This window comes from Perca fluviatilis, chromosome 9 (assembly GCF_010015445.1).
Source record: "Perca fluviatilis chromosome 9, GENO_Pfluv_1.0, whole genome shotgun sequence".
NCBI classification, from domain to species: Eukaryota; Metazoa; Chordata; class Actinopteri; order Perciformes; family Percidae; genus Perca; species Perca fluviatilis.
In genome coordinates, this window is record NC_053120.1 from 36,675,692 (window position 1) to 36,695,794 (window position 20,103).

Here is a 20,103-nt window from a genome sequence, read left to right on the forward strand (position 1 = left end):
CTTTGGATAAAAAGCATCAGCTAAAATGACATATAATGCCTGTGGTGTGGGAGACCTGGGTTCGATTCCCACTGCAGCAAGACACTTAAAGGAGAATTCCGGGCGATTTCAACACATAACTCTGTTGTTTGTAAATTTGGCGTGCTGTCAGTAGCGAGAAAAACGAAAAGAATTGGTGTTGCCTACGCCGTGTTATCCTCCTGCTAGCATTAGCACCCAGGAGGCTGAAACCAGGCAAGTTTTAAACGTGCTTTTAGCATCTTAACATGATCGAAATGTCATTGCAAGTGCCTACCCATGTGAAGTGATTCCTTCTGAGTGAACACAGTGAATCTGACTGCAGTAGATGGGAAAGAAATGCATGAAAGTTGTGCTAATTCAGCTCTGTTTAGTTCCGGTGTTGAGACGGCAAGACAAGTGTGCTTAGGGACCATCTACAGTACAGTACAACACTGAAAAGAGATACAAAAATATTTTCAAAAATAGGCATATGCTTATTTTTTAAAGGTAAGTACTGTAGTACAACTAGCAGGAGACAAGTTATAATTGAGGTAAGTTTGGAGACACTACCTTATTTAATTATTAAATTAATAAATACTATTGTATCTCTTTTCGGTGTTGTAGTTTGTCATATAAATATGAATGAGGATAAATTGAATTGTTATTGTTGTTCTTATTATTATTTAGGGGGGCTTAGGAACATTTTGGGGTAGCTTCAGCCCCCCTAAAATAGGCCTAATGACGTCCCTGATTGGCAGGCAAATAATAAGCAAAAGGGTAACCCTAGGTTAATGTCAGCTGCGTGCATGACTTTTTAGTGTCCCCTGGAAACAGTGCTACTTGCATTACATTTCTGTATTTGCAGTGTGTGTTCTGTATTTGCAGTGTGTGTTACTGTATTTGCAGTGTGTGTTCTGTATTTGCAGTGTGTGTTCTGTATTTGCAGTGTGTGTTACTGTATTTGCAGTGTGTGTTACTGTATTTGCAGTGTGTGTTCTGTATTTGCAGTGTGTGTTTTGTATTTGCAGTGTGTGTTCTGTATTTTCAGTGTGTCTGTATTAGGTTGTGTTTTCTGTATTTGCAGTGTGTTTCTTTCTACAGTTTCTTATCTTTTTCAGGTGTGGGACTATAATCTATACTGTTGACGGTGCTGAATCCTTTCTGCCACTGCAACAGTCCCAATGTGTTAACAGTTTCACGATTTTGAGATTAAGAAAACAGAATTTTCAGAAAGTTCTCTGTGGTGATTTAACCCATTACCTAAAACATTTAAATAAGTAATTACAAAATTCAGCTGTTGCTGTCACACACCCCACTGTACTGCCTTCAGATGCTCAACAGCATGTCCAGACATTAACAACAACAGTTGTAAAAACACACTTTGGTTCCTACATGCTCATGAAATGGAAGGTTCCATGATGTCCCCCTTGCGTTATGCTCACCCTGCAAACTGGAGCCTTCAGAGTTCTTGAGAGGACAGATGTTAACTCTTGCACAGCAATGATGCTGAAAAGGTTTCTGGTGTGAAAGTAGCTCTGATAAATGCTGAGCCAGATGTTCATGTACAGGACAGTTCTGTTGTGTGCAGCTCAGCTTCTACCTGAGCCCAGTTAAATGGGTCTTTGACTGTAGGGCATTTGAATAGCAGTCTACCCACCAGCCTACTGACCACTGCTGTTTTAGCGTGCAAAGGTCAAATTATGTTCATTCCAAAGTCTAAAGTGCCGTTGATGTAGCAAACCCGATTGTGAGCTGTGCCAGGTATGTAACCCTTCTCCAATAAGAGTCCGTCACTGTGGGGGAGTAATAGAAAGGATTCACACACAGAGCCTCTGTGTTGCAGTGGATTCTCTCCGCTTCAGCAGTGGATCTCGTATGCGATCTGAGAGTCCATGAACAGACCTGTGTGATTAAGAAACATCCCTTCTGCCTCTGAAGTAATCACAGGCTCAGCTTCCCCTCCCTCCCCCGCCATTCTCCTCATGGTCCGTATGTCGCCCTCCTGCTGCTGCTGCTTTTTGTTGGGGGCCAGAGTGGGGCTGGTGGTCTGGCCCAGCCCAGAGGACAGGGTGTGGCTGGAGGTGTCAGACGGAGCTGAGCAGCCCAGGTTAGTGGTGGAGACAGCCGTGGGGGGGGCAGGAGGCAGCACAGGCTTGGCCCTGTTGAGGACGTACATCTCATGGCCGCGCTCGTCCCGGTACTCCTCCAGCTGGGCGAAGGTGGTGGGGCCGTCCGAGTAGTCATTCACGTACAGGATGCTCTCCTCCTGCAGGTTACAGTTCACCTTTACAGTACAGCAATATACAATACAATGGAAGAATTAGAGGTTTTAATACTTTACAACTGCAATGAATTGCACACATTTCCAATGTTATCAGTGTAATTCGTGGACCAAGATGGTGCTGTGGATGGCAGCCTCTGTGTGGTGCTCTCTGGTACTTTATGAGGTTTTTTAACATTAATATGAGTTCCCCCAACCTGCCTATGGTCCCCCAGTGGCTAGAAATGGAGATAGGTGTAAACCGAGCCCTGGGTATCCTGCTATGCCTTTGAGAAAATGAAAGCTCAGATGGACCAATCAGGAATCTTCTCCTTATGAGGTCATAAGGAGCAAGGTTACCTCCCCTTTCTCTTCTTTGCCCGTCCAGAGAATTTGGCCCAACCATGAGAGAGATGCATCATGGCTTTCAAACAAGCAGAGTGGCAGTTGGTCAAGGCCACAACCCCCCCCCCCCATCCTCCTCAATAGCATTTAAAGCTCCAGACACAGAAATGACACATCCTAAGGAAAGGTCACATGGGACTGGCTCTAGTGGCTGTAATTCTGCACCAAGGCTGAATTTTGGGAAAGAGACTTCAGATACAGTATTAGGGGACCACTAAGGTCTATATAAAAGAGACTTCAGATACAGTATTAGGGGACCACTAAGGTGTATATAAAAGAGACTTCAGATACAGTATTAGGGGACCACTAAGGCCTATATAAAAGAGACTTCAGATACAGTATTAGGGGACCACTAAGGTGTATATAAAAGAGACTTCAGATACAGTATTAGGGGACCACTAAGGTCTATATAAAAGAGACTTCAGATACAGTATTAGGGGACCACTAAGGCCTATATAAAAGCATCCAAAGAGCATGTCATGGGACCTTTAAACTGTGAAAGGGATTTTAAACTGTGCTCCTGTCATGTCGCTCTCCGGGAAAATATTAAAAGTTAGAACTGCCGCTTCTCAAAAGAGGATGAACAGACATTTCCAGATCTACTTATGGGTCTGCAGGTTGGACATTTGAATTCAGCGACACACAGGCTAATATTGTTGTAGTTTTCACTGGCTGCCATCACATGCTACTAAAGGCTCCAAATTACTGACTTAGTTTTTTTACTTTAGGGACTCCTACTTTACAGCAGTTTATTATTAGATAATAATTAATACATCAGTTCCAAAGGAAAGGTTTAGAGTTTTAACTTGCCTAACCTGCTTTCATCTGTGTAGTGTGTCAGAAAACAATTTGTTGTGTATCAAATTCTGTGTTGTTCCAAAAATAAGTCTACCTTAAGCAGTTCCTCTCGTTTACCAGGTTGGATAATAAAACACTGTTGCTAATTATTTAAAAAAAAAAGTACCATTTACTCTAGTCCAGACTGACACGCACCTTCTCGGCTCCATCAGCGTCCTTGTCTGGCTGCTGCTGGCGGCTGTAGATCATGGCGAGCAGCAGCAGAGCGGTCAGGGCGAGCAGCGAGATGCCCACAGCGATGGCCGTCTGTGTGGCTGCTCCCAGAGCGCTGAAGGCCATGCTGCCCAGAGCGTAGAGCGGCTCGCGGCTCACCTCGGAGCCCACAGCAGGGCCGTGGTTTCTTAGCCGGGGCCAGGCCGGCGAGTACGGGGACGACACCTGGGACCACGAGGCCCAGATGGAGGAGGAAGAGGAGGAAGAGGAAGTGGAAGAGTTGATGGCGAGCTGAAAGGTCACTCTGGCCACACCGCCCGCATTCCAGGCTTCACATTCGTAGAAACCTGCGTGAGCCACAGTCACGTTGCTGAGGAACAGCATGCCGCTGCCGGTGTCGGGGTCGAAGCGCTCGCCGGCAGTCTTCTGCAGACTGACCCGGCCTTCCTCGGACGGCTCCTCTGCACCCCCCACTGCCCCTCCTCCAGCACCCAGCTCCTGCACCAGGCCTCTGGGAGAGAGCACCACCTTCCCCTGGGACGCCTTTCTCCACGTCACCTGGAAGAGCATTCAGAGTTTCAGTATCAGCTGTCTTGCTTCTCATCACATACAGAATCCAAAAGTAGACATGACATGACATGACATGACATTAAACATACCATCATGGTTTTACTGTTGAATCTACTTTCATCATCTGTTTTTGAATTCACATTTGCTGAAATTTATGGACATTGTTACATTCAAAACGGCACAATTTATGTTTAAAGTTAAAGAAAATAATTGACCATGTAACATACGCGCAATGTTTAATGAAAGAGACGGGCGATATCATCTAAGAGGACATTCTATGTTCAAACAACCTCTTGTGTGAACTGCTGTTAAAGGGATACGCCACCGTTTGTTGAAATAGGGCTTATCACGGTCTCCCCTAGCTGTAGATAGGTGGGCCAACGCATTTTTTGTGCATGCATTGTTTTAGTCCGGTGCAACACCGGCAGCGCCGCTGCTAGTTAGCTTAGCGTAGTGAATGGAATCCTATGTTGCCGGTTAGCATGTTGTGATTAAAAGTGAGCCAACAAAAGACAAAAGAATGCGTTGGCCCACCTATCTACAGCCAGGGGAGACCGTGATAAGCCCTATTTCAACAAACGGTGGCGTATTCCTTTAAAAGCATGTGTGTTTCAGTTTGTGGGGTGACCTTATGGAATGGACTGAACAATGACATCGAACAGAGCCATAATATCATTCAGTTCAAAAATACATTAAAGAAATCAATACTTGACCAATACAGAAAAGAATAGACCGAAACATAGGAATGGAACTGTAATAGGTATTGTTGTATATTGTAATGTACATTAATAATGTAAGTTGTAAGTTATTGTAAGACCTGAAAGATTGTATGCTGTATTTGCCTATCTATTTGTTTTGTAATAATATGATATTGTGAAGTAGGGACAGGACCTAATAAGCTATTTGCTTCTGCCTGCTCCTTCTAGAACTTATACTTTTTTATTCTTTATTTTTTTTGTCTTTGGTAAATTATGATTGTTTGCGTTTGAATTTGGGGGTTTTAAATTTTTTATTTTTTTTTGCAACATTGTTGAGTGTTCAAGATCAACAAAAAAATGAAATGAAATTTTGTTCACTAAAAAAAAGAACTAAAATGTTTGTTTTTTTTCAAATTAAAATAGATAAGATCATCAAAAGGAAATGAAAGACTTTACACAGTATAGGCTGATCGTGTAGACGGATTACTGAACGGGCCGCCTGGGCATCAGGCTCAGGACGCTCTTAATGGACAGCTTCTGACAGTGGCCATATGAACATTGCAACAGTGTTGCTTACTATTATAATCATTCCTTCTGTCCATACTGACTATTACTAATCCTTCATATGCACTTACAGTGAGACAAAATTCACAGTCCTTGTTCTGTGTAAAAATGTTTTCAAAGTTTGTGTTAAGGCTCAGTAGTCTAAGTCAGTCAAATCAAGTGGAGCTCTCTCACAGTTCCTGATGATTGTCTCTTTTTGTCTTTCTCTGCTGAGCTACAGCGGAGGGATGGTAACACTTCAGAGAAGTTTTGACGTAGGGCGGCACGATTCAAAAAATGTCACGATTCGATTCAATATCGATTTTTAGGCTCAAGATTCGATTCAAAATCGATTTTCGATTAAAAAAAACGATTCACAGAATATAAATGTATTTACTGTTTCCATGTGATTGCATTAGACATAGAATTAAAAAAAATAAAAAATAAAATATGAATCGATTTTTGGAATTCTATGAATCGATTTTGAATCGGTAGAGCTTGAATCGCAATACGAATGTGAATCAATTTTTTTGCACACCCCTACTTTGAAGTATATTTCTGAACAGAACGATGACTTTGGATTTATGGTGAACAGAAGAAATGGTAACAGCAACAACAACGAAAAAGTGTTTCCATGTTCATAAGGGCGTCTGACTTTTGTTTTAAGACCGACTCAAACAGTTGTGGACCTATGCTTTAGGCCCCAGTATGTGTATGAATGTCTCTTGTTGGAAAGTCAAGATGCTCAGTCAAAAGTTTGGATGATGTGGCCGGGTTGGATCAGTGGGTAGAGCAGGTGCCCGTATACTGAGAGGCTAATGCCTCGACGCAAAGTTCCAGGGTTTGAGTCCGACCTGTGACAATTCCCTGCATGTCTTCCCCCTCTCTATCCCATTTCTCCCCTAGCTGTACTATTGATTAAAAGTGGAAAAGCCCAAAAAATAATCTTTAAAATTTTTTTTGATGATACTGATGCAAGTCCTTTTGTTTTCTTTATTTCAATTTCAGTATTCAGAAGTCCGTGCAATATAAGCAAGAAGCTTCGACAGCGCCCCTAAGTTCAGAATTTCTGAAATGAGAGTTCTTTTGCATCGCATCCTGAGCGAGTGAGTATTCTTCAGGCGACGACATGCAAACTGCTGCTGGACTATTTTGGAGGCTGAACCAGTGTTGTGGAAACTGCTGGAAGTTCTCCTTATTGACTCTACGTATCCCTACCTGTGGCCGAGGGTAGCCCGAGGCATGGCAGGACACCCTGAGGCTCTCTCCCAGGCGCACAGCGAGCCTCCTGGGCTCCAGCTGCACCAGTGGAGGGATACACACCAGGCTATTGAGGGGGACCTCCACCAGGCTGAGGTGGGAGAGGCGCGGTGGCTCGGTGCAGACCAGGCGACGCTCTGCAGAGCTGAGCAGGCGCTGGCCCTCCTCATCGATCCAGCTCCGCAGCCAGTGCAGAGCACAGTCACAGCGCCACGGGTTGTCTGTCAGAGAGAGGACAGGAAGTCAGACAGGAGGCCTCAACGCTGAGCAAGTCCAGGTCCCAGTCACTGGAAGAAGACTTACTGAATACTGAGTACTGAAAGACAGTGTTTGTTTTGTGATGAGTACATAAGATCATAGACATAATATATTATGTCTATGCATAAGTTATCATAAGGAACGTATATGTATTTGGCAGGAGGGTTATGAATGGTTTTGGACTGACCTATGGAAAACCAGGAAACTTTACCTTAAAGGGGTGATAGAATGCAAAACCGATTTTACCCTGTCATAGTTGAATAACGACAGTTCGGTGGGTAAATAGGACATACATAGAAGCTCAAAGTCCCACTGACACCCCTTTACTATGAAAATCTCATATTTTGAAACTACCGCTGAAAACGGGCGAATCCCAACAAAGCTGAGTTGCTTACGCAAGCGTCTCAAAATCCGGAACCTTAAGAGAACAGTCACGCCCCAACATTTACATATCTACACAACTGACCTGAGATCAGGTAGTCTTCTGAATCTAGCTAGGTCACGCAGATCTCTGCTATTCCATTACAAAATTCACTTCTGAAACTTTTTTGGATCGGAAATCAACCATATAAAGCTCAAATATGGGCCGCTTTACGAAAATGGATGGCTAATTGCAAATTTTCTCCGACTGTGTGTCGGAGTTTAGTGCCGGTGTTGGTGCTGCCTGGGTTGCTACATCGCCGCCCTGACCGGCAGTGTCAGCGAGCTTTTTACGCCCGCAATCTTTACCCCGCGCCCGCCGCAGGTTCCAGTAAATCTTATAATGGGTATGTGTGTTGAGTTATTTAAACAAACAATCGGGAAATAAAGCCTCTTGTCCGTGAGTCTCATTGACAGAGCCGCGGTGAGATGGAGTCCATCAATGAGAGCTAGCTAGCCTCCTCCTAACTCTGACATTCACAAAAATACATTCAATTGATATCCAAAATCGGACAAGTGTTAGTTAAGCTTTGTAAGACCTTGAGGAACCTGTAATATTCATGCCGTGACGAAATTCAAACTGTAAATATACTTTAGTTATGCAAAAGTGAGCAAGCTGCGATATTTCCCCATTGTAATGAATGGGACATATAGCAAGCAGCTGCTCGTCCTACAAAGGACGCTGCGCTTCATAAAAATGCTTATAAAATCAAATCGGACACAACGGTTAGCTTTATAAGATAGTGGGGAATGATGTAATATAAGTGGCGTGACGAAATTCAAACTGTAAATATAATTTAGTTATGGCGACAGTGTAGCTAGCTAGCTGCGGTATTTCCCCATTGTAATGAATGGGACATATAGCAAGCAGTTGCTGGTCCTACAAAGACGCCTCACGTTCATAAAAATGCCTTAAAATCAAATCGGACACAACGGTTAGCTTTATAAGACATTGGGGAATGATGTTATAAGTGGCGTGACGAAATTCAAACTGTAAATATAATTTAGTTATGGCGACAGTGTAGCTAGCTAGCTGCGGTATTTTCCCATTGTAATGAATGGGACATATTGCAAGCAGCGTGCTGGTCCTACAAAGACCGCCGTTCCTCAAAATGCCTTAAAATCAAATCGGACACAACGGTTAGCTTTATAAGACATTGGGGAATGATGTTGTATAAGTGGCGTGACGAAATTCAAACTGTAAATATAATTTAGTTATGGCGACAGTGTAGCTAGCTAGCTGCGGTATTTCCCCATTGTAATGAATGGGACATATAGCAAGCAGCTGCTCGTCCTACAAAGACGCATTGCGTTCATAAAAATGCCTTAAAATCAAATCGGACAACGGTTAGCTTTATAAGATAGTAGGGAATGATGTAATATAAGTGGCGTACGAAATTCAAACTGTAAATATAATTTAGTTATGGCGACAGTGTAGCTGGCTAGCTAGTAGGTATTTCCCCATTGTAATGAATGGGACATATAGCAAGCAGTTGCTGGTCCTACAAAGACGCCTCACGTTCCAAAAATGCCTTAAAATCAAATCGGACAACGGTTAGCTTTATAAGACATTGGGGAATTATGTTATAAGTGCCTTGGCGAAATTCAAACTGTAAATATAATTTAGTTATGGCGACAGTGTAGCTAGCTAGCGGCGGTATTTCCCCATTGTAATGAATGGGACATATAGCAAGCAGTTGCTGGTCCTACAAAGACGCCTCACGTTCATAAAAATGCCTTAAAATCAAATCGGACACAACGGTTAGCTTTATAAGACATTGGGGATTATGTTATAATGCCTTCAAACTTAAATATATTTAGTTTCGACAGTTACTAGCTGCGGTATTTCCCCATTGTAATGAATGGGACATATACCAGCAGTTGCTGGTCCACAAAGACGCCTCACGTTCATAAAACTTCCGGGTAGCTTTTAAGACATTGGGGAATGATGTTATAAGTGGCGTGACGAAATTCAAACTGTAAATATAATTTAGTTATGGCGACAGTGTAGCTAGCTAGCTGCGGTATTTTCCCATTGTAATGAATGGGACATATTGCAAGCAGCTGCTGGTCCTACAAAGACGCCTCACGTTCATAAAAATGCCTTAAAATCAAATCGGACACAACGGTTAGCTTTATAAGACATTGGGGAATGATGTTGTATAAGTGGCGTGACGAAATTCAAACTGTAAATATAATTTAGTTATGGCGACAGTGTAGCTAGCTAGCTGCGGTATTTCCCCATTGTAATGAATGGGACATATAGCAAGCAGCTGCTCGGTCCCTACAAAAGACGCATTGCGTTCATAAAAATGCCTTAAAATCAAATCGGACACAATGGTTAGCTTTATAAGATAGTAGGGAATGATGTAATATAAGTGGCGTGACGAAATTCAAACTGTAAATATAATTTAGTTATGGCGACAGTGTAGCTAGCTAGCTGCGGTATTTCCCCCATTGTAATGAATGGGACATATAGCAAGCAGTTGCTGGTCCTACAAAGACGCTCCACGTTCATAAAAATGCCTTAAAATCAATCGGACACAACGGTTAGCTTTATAAGACATTGGGGAATTATGTTATAAGTGGCGTGACGAAATTCAAACTGTAAATATAATTTAGTTATGGCGACAGTGTAGCTAGCTAGCTGCGGTATTTTCCCATTGTAATGAATGGGACATATTGCAAGCAGCTGCTGGTCCTACAAAGACGCCTCACGTTCATAAAAATGCCTTAAAATCAAATCGGACACAACGGTTAGCTTTATAAGACATTGGGGAATGATGTAATATAAGTGGCGTGACGAAATTCAAACTGTAAATATAATTTAGTTATGGCGACAGTGTAGCTAGCTAGCTGCGGTATTTCCCCATTGTAATGAATGGGACATATAGCAAGCAGTTGCTGGTCCTACAAAGACGCCTCACGTTCATAAAAATGCCTTAAAATCAAATCGGACACAACGGTTAGCTTTATAAGACATTGGGGAATGATGTTATAAGTGGCGTGACGAAATTCAAACTGTAAATATAATTTAGTTATGGCGACAGTGTAGCTAGCTAGCTGCGGTATTTTCCCATTGTAATGAATGGGACATATTGCAAGCAGCTGCTGGTCCTACAAAGACGCCTCACGTTCATAAAAATGCCTTAAAATCAAATCGGACACAACGGTTAGCTTTATAAGACATTGGGGAATGATGTTGTATAAGTGGCGTGACGAAATTCAAACTGTAAATATAATTTAGTTATGGCGACAGTGTAGCCGCTAGCTGCGGTATTTCCCCATTGTAATGAATGGGACATATAGCAAGCAGCTGCTCGTCCTACAAAGACGCATTGCGTTCATAAAAATGCCTTAAAATCAAATCGGACACAACGGTTAGCTTTATAAGATAGTAGGGAATGATGTAATATAAGTGGCGTGACGAAATTCAAACTGTAAATATAATTTAGTTATGGCGACAGTGTAGCTAGCTAGCTGCGGTATTTCCCCATTGTAATGAATGGGACATATAGCAAGCAGTTGCTGGTCCTACAAAGACGCCTCACGTTCATAAAAATGCCTTAAAATCAAATCGGACACAACGGTTAGCTTTATAAGACATTGGGGAATTATGTTATAAGTGGCGTGACGAAATTCAAACTGTAAATATAATTTAGTTATGGCGACAGTGTAGCTAGCTAGCTGCGGTATTTCCCCATTGTAATGAATGGGACATATAGCAAGCAGTTGCTGGTCCTACAAAGACGCCTCACGTTCATAAAAATGCCTTAAAATCAAATCGGACACAACGGTTAGCTTTATAAGACATTGGGGAATGATGTTATAAGTGGCGTGAAGAAATTCAAACTGTAAATATAATTTAGTTATGGCGACAGTGTAGCTAGCTAGCTGCGGTATTTCCCCATTGTAATGAATGGGACATATTGCAAGCAGCTGCTGGTCCTACAAAGACGCCTCACGTTCATAAAAATGCCTTAAAATCAAATCGGACACAACGGTTAGCTTTATAAGACATTGGGGAATGATGTTGTATAAGTGGCGTGACGAAATTCAAACTGTAAATATAATTTAGTTATGGCGACAGTGTAGCTAGCTAGCTGCGGTATTTCCCCATTGTAATGAATGGGACATATAGCAAGCAGCTGCTCGTCCTACAAAGACGCATTGCGTTCATAAAAATGCCTTAAAATCAAATCGGACACAACGGTTAGCTTTATAAGATAGTAGGGAATGATGTAATATAAGTGGCGTGACGAAATTCAAACTGTAAATATAATTTAGTTATGGCGACAGTGTAGCTAGCTAGCGCGGTATTTCCCCATTGTAATGAATGGGACATATAGCAAGCAGTTGCTGGTCCTACAAAGACGCCTCACGTTCATAAAAATGCCTTAAAATCAAATCGGACACAACGGTTAGCTTTATAAGACATTGGGGAATTATGTTATAAGTGGCGTGGCCGAAATTCAAACTGTAAATATAATTTAGTTATGGCGACAGTGTAGCTAGCTAGCTGCGGTATTTTCCCATTGTAATGAATGGGACATATTGCAAGCAGCTGCTGGTCCTACAAAGACGCCTCAGCGTTCATAAAAATGCCTTAAAATCCGAACAGGACGCGGTTAGCTTTATAAGACATTGGGGAATGATGTAATATAAGTGGCGTGACGAAATTGAAACTGTAAATATAATTTAGTTATGGCGACAGTGTAGCTAGCTAGCTGCGGTATTTCCCCATTGTAATGAATGGGACATATAGCAAGCAGCTGCTGGTCTACAAAGAGCGACCACGTTCATAAAATGCCTTAAAATCAAATCGGAACAACGGTTAGCTTTATAAGACATTGGGGAATGATGTTATATAAGTGGTGTGACGAAATTCAAACTGTAAATATAATTTAGTTATGGCGACAGTGTAGCTAGCTAGCTGCGATATTTCCCCATTGTAATGAATGGGACATATAGCAAGCAGCTGCTCGTCCTACAAAGACGCATTGCGTTCATAAAAATGCCTTAAAATCAAATCGGACACAACGGTTAGCTTTATAAGATAGTAGGGAATGATGTAATATAAGTGGCGTGACGAAATTCAAACTGTAAATATAATTTAGTTATGGCGACAGTGTAGCTAGCTAGCTGCGGTATTTCCCCATTGTAATGAATGGGACATATAGCAAGCAGTTGCTGGTCCTACAAAGACGCCTCACGTTCATAAAAATGCCTTAAAATCAAATCGGACACAACGGTTAGCTTTATAAGACATTGGGGAATGATGTAATATAAGTGGCGTGACGAAATTCAAACTGTAAATATAATTTAGTTATGGCGACAGTGTAGCTAGCTAGCTGCGGTATTTCCCCATTGTAATGAATGGGACATATAGCAAGCAGCTGCTGGTCCTACAAAGACGCCTCGCGTTCATAAAATGCCTTAAAATCAAATCGGACACAACGGTTAGCTTTATAAGACATTGGGGAATGATGTTATATAAGTGGCGTGACGAAATTCAAACTGTAAATATAATTTAGTTATGGCGACAGTGTAGCTAGCTAGCTGCGATATTTCCCCATTGTAATGAATGGGACATATTGCAAGCAGCTGCTCGTCCTACAAAGACGCCTCACGTTCATAAAAATGCCTTAAAATCAAAGTGGCGTGACGAAATTCAAACCGTAAATATATTATAGTTATGCAGTTATGCAGCTGGCCGCGGAGCCCCGTAGTGCAGTATCCACAAAGGGTGACTTTGCGCTGGGTATGGAGCCCAGCAGGCTGCCGCTTTCTCGTCAGACTGTGTGGAGCTCCTAAAGTCCGACACGTCTTACCAAATTTGCAATTAGCCATCAAATTTTGTAAAACGGCCCATATTTCAGCTTTATATAGTTGATTTCTCCCTTAAAAAAGTCTCAGAAGTGAATTTGGTAATGAAACATTGCAGTGTCTGGAATATGAGATTCTGTCGCTTCTCTAATGTATGTGTATTGGGGATTCGCTCAACCAATCAGCGTCTCTAATATGTCGCATGGCAAGTTCTCAGCCAACCAATCAGCCGCCAGCTCATCTAAATATTCATGAGCATACCATATTTGGAAGAAAAGCTCTTGTTTCAAATAGGGCCAAAACACAGGGATGCATAAGGGCCAATAAAATATCAACCAGGCCATTTTCAGCCCAACCAATGTTACATACCCCATTAGGAGACCATAAGGAACAGTGTGAAATACCCTATATAATCATTCTATCACCCCTTTAAAGCAACACTCGAGAACTTTTCCCGCTTCGGTCCCCCTACAGGTTGGAAGCGGAATTACATTACATTATGCAAGTTTGCCAGATCGGGTAGTGGATCTTTAGTTCGAATGAACTGGACAGTGTAATGTAATGGACAATTCTGCTTCCAACCTGTAGGGGGACCGAAGCGGGAAAAGTTCTCTAGTGTTGCTTTAAGGCTTTGGGAGTAACCATAAAAAGAGAGAGGAATGCATTGACCGCATAAGGAATAACTGCAGGAAGAATGTGAAATATAAAGGATTCAATAAAATGAATTTAGAAAAAAGAAATAACCCTTGTTGAGTGGAGAGGGGTCAGCCTGCCTTGTTCAGTTTACATCAACCACATTGCTTTAACTTAACACTTAAATTGGTAGGACATTCAATCCAAAAACAAACAGTTTTAAGAAAAGTAGAGAGACAAACCAGGCAACATGTAGTCCAGTCTCACCTGTGATGCGCAGCACCTGCAGGCTGACCAGAGGGCGCAGGGACGCAGGGCCAATGGTGTGAAGATTATTCCTGCTCAGGTCCAGCAGGGCCAGAGAAGTCAAACCAACGAGAGCCTGGTCTGCTAACATCTCTATACTGTTGTGCTGCAAATGGAGCTCCTGCAGGCGCTGCACATGGTTAGCATGGTTAGCAGGGTTAGCAGAGGCTAACAGATGGAACACTACGTATCACTGATGGAGCCTCATACAGGTAGGAAGATCTGCTGTGCTGAGCATAGCTCTATATTGAGTTTACTGTTGAAATGTGTGAAAGTGAAATGGAATGGACATACATGTGCTCTTACCTGTAAGCCACGGAAAGTGTAGTCCAGCAGACGTGTGATGTCATTTCCTGCCAGGTAAAGAATGCGGAGATGTTCGAGTCCCTGGAACATGTCAGCTGTCACCAGGTGGACCCGGTTCCCATTCAGAGCCAGCTCCAACAGCTGGCCCTGGTTCTGGAAGGAGCCCGGCTCCACTGCTGAGATGCTGTTGTTCTGTAGACAGAGGAACGCAGCAGGCTAAATGCTTCTGCTGCTGATACTGCTGATCGCTTCATTAAAACCAGTAACTTTATGATTTGGTACCGTTTCTTCTGTTTTGTTCCATTCCTGATTGAAAAGACATCTGACTGGGTTCCATCTTGGTCCAAATTAATTTTTCATCCCGTTAGTTGATTTAAACATGGAGTTGCTGGTGCACTCAGACTAGAAAGACTGCTGTATATCTTTTTGTTTTTCTGTGTTGTTATTTTTTTATAGACTAGACAAGAAGTTAAGAGACGTTAAGATTCCAATGAATGAGGAAATGCTTGATACAGTAGATTAGAAGCTCAAACAGAAAACCACAAAACATTTGTAAAGCCCACGTGTTACGGTTTGTTCAATTACTCAACAGTTACAGTTAGAGTTTGAGTTCCAAAAAAATCTTGTGTGCGTGCCTGCGTGCTTGCATGTGCGTGTGTGTGTGTGTGTTCTTGTTTAACAATATTTGTGGGGTCCAAAAACCTGGAGTCCAGTATACTTGTGGGGTCCCGACAGATTTGTGGGTCCAAAATGCTGGACCCCACAAGTTTAAAGGGCTGTTTGAGGGTTAAGACTTGGTTTTAGGACTAGGGATAGAATTAGGTTATGGTTAGGGTGAGTGTAAGGGTTAAGTTTAGGCATTTAGTTGTGATAGTTAAGGTTAGGGTAAGGGGCTAGGGAATGCATTATGTCAATGACGGGTCCCCACAAAGATAGTACCACAAACCTGGGGAACTGAGTGGCAAAGAAAAGGGGGCGTGGCAACTGCAGGACAGAGCTAGAATCTTCCAAACACTGTGTCTGTGTGTGTGTGTGTGTGTGTGTGTGTGTGTGTGTGTGTGTGTGTGTGTGTGTGTGTGTGTGTGTGTGTGTGTGTGTGTTACCTGCAGGTACAGGTAGTGCAGGTGCCTCAGCAGAGTGAAGTCATGTCGACGGATCTGACCAATCACATTGTCCTGGAGGAAGACGGTCTGGACAGAGAGAAGACACGATGAAGGCGGACAAAGGCAGAGTGTTGGTCGGCACCGGTGAATGTTTCAAAGAAGTCTGACTTGGTGGTGAACTGTTTATCTTTGGTTCTTTCATTCTGATGTCTGTCAATTGATGTACCTGTGTGGACGGAGGGACGTGTAATGGGCGTACCTGTGTGGACGTGTAATGGATGTACCTGTGTGGACGGAGGGATGTGTAATGGGCGTACCTGTGTGGACGGAGGGACGTGTAATGGACGTACCTGTGTGGACGTGTAATGGGCGTACCTGTGTGGACGGAGGGACGTGTAATGGGGCGCCCTCTGTGGAACCAAGGGACGTGTAATGGGGTACCTGTGGGACGGAGGGACGTGTAATGGGCGGTACCCTGTGTGGACCAAGGGACGTGTAATGGGCGTACCTGTGTGGACGGAGGGACGTGTAATGGGCGTACCTGTGTGGACCAAGGGACGTGTAATGGGCGTACCTGTGTGGACGGAGGGACGTGTAATGGGCGTACCTGTGTGGACGGAGGGACGTGTAATGGGCGTACCTGTATGGACGGTGGGACATGTAATGGGCGTACCTGTATGGACGGAGGGACGTGTAATGGGCGTACCTGTATGGACGGTGGGACATGTAATGGGCGTACCTGTATGGACGGAGGGACATGTAATGGGTGTACCTGTATGGACGGAGGGACATGTAATGGGTGTACCTGTATGGACGGAGGGACATGTAATGGGTGTACCTGTGTGGACGGAGGGACGTGTAATGGACGTACCTGTGTGAGTAGGAACGTGTAATGGACGTACCTGTGTGGACGTGTAATGGGCGTACCTGTGTGGACGGAGGGACGTGTAATGGACGTACCTGTGTGAGTAGGAACGTGTAATGGACGTACCTGTGTGGACGTGTAATGGGCGTACCTGTGTGGACGGAGGGACGTGTTTAGGGATGTCCCTAAGGCCGGTCGAACCGCATTCCACAGTGAGGCTGTAGCAGCGACAGCTCACAGGGCAGGACGGAGACGCTGTGCTGGGAGTGTGGAGGGACAGGAGAAGCAGGGACAGAGGAAGCACCGGGGACACAGCCATCACACCAACACACAGGGCTGAGGACGAGGAGGACAAGAGAACACACGGCTCAGACAGTCCTCATCAACGCAACCCAACCCACATAGTCTCATTCTCTTGCCCTAAAGATCATACATATATATTTGATATCAGCCAAACAGCAGGTCCCTGAAAACACATCATGTTAATTTAATGTTCAAATCAGGAATGTCATTAAATATGAAGCCCAAAAACACTTATTTAGAGATGATAAACATTTTAAGGGGTCCCCAACAGGAGGGTTAATGGAATTTTGTTTGTTATGCATAATCATAGTCACTATCTGTGTTAGCTTGTGTCTGTTTTATCTCGGCTGAAAGCTGATATTATCTTATTACAGATATGTTCGGACTATCACTATCATGTCAGGTAATAAAGAAGAAGAAGCAAGAAATGTTAATATGTTTGAGGTCGTAGAGAAACAGAAACCTGAGAAACCTGTATTGTTAAATGTGAAACGATCCAAAACCTACATATCTTGGTCACCATTTTTCTTTTTCTTTATTTTATGGACACAAACTTAAAGAGTTCTGAATCAACAGTCAAAAATATGCAACAAACCGAAAAGTTGTGTTTGTGTGTGTGTGTGTGTGTGTGTGTGTGTGTGTGTGTGTGTGTGTGTGTGTGTGTGTGTGTGTGTGTGTGTGTGTGTGTGTGTGTGTGCGTCTGTGTGTGTCTTATCAAAGATGTTTAGTTATGTGTTTCTGTAATATCATGAGTTCCTCATTATCAGATGTTTAAATCTCTCACATGGTGGGATTGGTGATTGGCCTCCCACACAGTGTCAGCCACACACTGTTGCTGTAGTGTTTCAGTGGAGCTACAGGTCCGCTCAACACACACATCTGACTGGATACATCGCTCTAGAGGTAAGGGCAAGCAACCATGTGCCATTCATTGTTTGTTTCCATTACTGGAAACATGCTTTCTGTTTGCATTCAGTGGCTTTTCTGCACCGGCCAAGGAAGAACATACGTTTTAGACCATCTCTCCTTAACCTGCCTCTCTTAGTCATGCTGTTATAATTCTAGACTGCCGGAGAAGTTCCTTCCTTCCGATGACACAGTGAGCTGCTCTCTCCTCTCTCTTTTCATTTGTTTCCTTTCGTGTGCATCCTTGTCCCAGAAATGCTTGTTACTAACCTAGCTCTGGGGAGTTTACTCCCTGGAGTCCATTTGTTTCTTTTTCGCCCAGAATATTCCGTGGCACCAAGAACTGGGTCCTGGGTGCAGCTGTCGCTGTGGTCCTGCTACACCCTGCTACGCCCTGCTGTGTCCGGCTGCGTCCTGCAGCATCCTGCTGCGTCGCGCCGCTTCTACCGCGTCCACCCACGCTCTGCTGTACATCTTGTAACGCCCTGCCATGCCCTGCTATGACATGAACTACTACGACTAACATTGTAGTCACTGCTCCATTATCTTTATTGTGACTATTATTTGCCACTGTTCATCACACCCCCAACCGGCCCCGTCAGACACCGCCTACCAAGAGTCTGGGTCTGCCGAGGTTTCTTCCTAAGAGGGAGTTTTTCCTCGCCACTGTCGCAACAGCCACTGCTAATGCTTGCTCTTGGGGGAATTATTAGAATTGTTGGGGCTTTGTAAATTATAGAGTATGGTCTAGACCTACTCTATCTGTAAAGTGTCTCGAGATAACTCTTGTTATGATTTGATACTATAAATAAAATTGAATTGAATTTATCACACACAATTATGTCTAGGTTAACAAAGATTCAAAATCTCACACATATTTTCATGTCCACATGGAAACTAAAATGAAATGCAGCCAAATTTGGACTAAAGTATGTAAATGGACTGCCACCGCTTTTCTAGTCTTAAAGACTACTCAAAGTGCTTTCACACAGTACAGGAACCATTGACACACTGGTTAGGCTGCCATACAAGGCATAACCTGCTCACCAGATAAACACATTCACACACCACCAACCTTCCCATTGAAGGTTATCCCACAGATAGCCTCCAACCTGCTGTAAGTTCACACAGACATATCTGGAGAAGTCTTGTGGAAATTGATCAAATATTTGCAGGAGTAGAGAAATCTGATCGACTGGACATGTAGCCAGTGTTGTGCCCTACACGTTCATTGAACGATAGTTCATGAACTCGTTCATATTTTGGGCGAACGTGAACTGAACGTACCGTATTACTGCCTGATGAACGATACTGTGAACTCGTTCATCCTGGTGTCTGTGAACGGCACGCTCTCTCAAGTTTAACTTTGTTCAACAGGGTGCCAGATTTCTATAGAGCCTTCCAGGCCAAAACCTGGCTAAAACACACCGTAAACAGGCCTTAATATGTAGCGGAAAAAACACCCAATCTGGCAAAACAGCCACCAAGCAGCAAAGAGGCGTCGTATGATCATTTAAACCAGTTTTATGGTTAAAGGTCGGTGAGGATGTGAAAAATCGTACATTTCTGTGCAAACTTTGCCCGCCGGCTTTCAAAAAGAAAATCCGCACTTCAGTCCCATCCACAGCAAACCTGAGACGGCACGTTGAACTGATTGGATATGAAGATGAAATCTGACGCAAAATTTTAATGTTAAAACTGATCAAATAATTGCTGTCTGTGGTTCTATTTGTGGGCTGTGGCAATAATTTTGAAAAATAATACCTTGTGGCAACATATGGAAAAAAAAGAACTATGAGCTAGTTCATTTTTGGAACTGTGAACTTAGTTCAAAATGTTGAAGTATGAACTATGAACTGAACTAGTTCATTTTAAAATTTGTGAACTGAACTTTGAACTAGTTCATGTAGAAAGTGAACTTTCCCAACACTGCATGTAGCCACTGAACCTTGGATCTGTTCATGCCAGGAGTAGGTGTCAGGTAAGTGCTGGGACTGTTGACTTTGTCCAAATGTCAGCATGTCATGTATTTCCCAACCTTCCTCCCTCTGTGAGGTGAATAAAGCAGTGTGCTTTAAGCATCAAGGTGCAGAGAACAGCTCAGTGACAGCGAAAGCGTGCTGTCACAGCAGCTCTAAGGGATTATCTGTTTATAGAGGAACACTGAGGACACCGCCACAGATTAAAGCTCTTTTGGATATATTCATATCAGCTGGTGAATCACTGTCACCATAGTAACCATCCGTGCCATATACGGAGCCATCATCAAGGCCTTTCTTTGTTTCTCCTGGAGCTGAAAGTGCAGCAGTGGATGCTGACAGGAGTAGCAGAGGAAAGGTCTGGAGTGAAATCATATATGGAAATATGAGAGAAATATGAGGAAATATGAGGATGATAGTCCACGAGAAAACACAAAACAGGTATTAGAAG

General features: G+C 43.2%; 1 protein-coding gene across 3 annotated transcripts; it reads right to left on the reverse strand.

Annotated features, from left to right (window-relative positions):
- Nucleotides 1-986: 986 nt before the first annotated feature.
- On the reverse strand, nucleotides 987-18,230 carry LOC120565806 (leucine-rich repeat-containing protein 24-like). Of its 3 annotated transcripts, XM_039811838.1 has the most exons (9): nucleotides 17,944-18,230; nucleotides 16,560-16,800; nucleotides 15,826-15,949; nucleotides 15,600-15,686; nucleotides 14,497-14,688; nucleotides 14,152-14,320; nucleotides 6,706-6,968; nucleotides 3,659-4,234; nucleotides 987-2,284 (listed from the first exon to the last, which is right to left on the reverse strand). In XM_039811838.1, the coding sequence occupies exons 1-9, from the start codon at nucleotides 18,197-18,199 to the stop codon at nucleotides 1,859-1,861; spliced, it is 2,334 nt and encodes a 777-aa protein (XP_039667772.1). In that variant the 5' UTR covers nucleotides 18,200-18,230; the 3' UTR covers nucleotides 987-1,858. The 3 variants fall into 3 exon arrangements, with proteins under 3 accessions (XP_039667772.1, XP_039667774.1, XP_039667773.1); XM_039811840.1 differs by lacking the exon at nucleotides 15,826-15,949 and having other exon boundaries at nucleotides 987-2,266; nucleotides 16,616-16,800; XM_039811839.1 differs by lacking the exon at nucleotides 15,826-15,949 and having other exon boundaries at nucleotides 16,616-16,800.
- Between the last annotated feature and the right edge of the window lie 1,873 nt (nucleotides 18,231-20,103).

Bases quoted from the DNA above. Each gene is read 5' to 3' on its own strand.
- LOC120565806 (XM_039811838.1), bottom strand. From the start codon at position 18,199: ATGTTAGTCGTAGTAGTTCATGTCATAGCAGGGCATGGCAGGGCGTTA. The intron at 15,687-15,825 runs GTACATCAATTG...CTCTCTGTCCAG, and splicing joins ACGTCCCTCCGTCCACACAG to ACCGTCTTCCTCCAGGACAA. The intron at 2,285-3,658 runs GTGCGTGTCAGT...TGTACTGTAAAG, and splicing joins ACGCTGATGGAGCCGAGAAG to GTGAACTGTAACCTGCAGGA.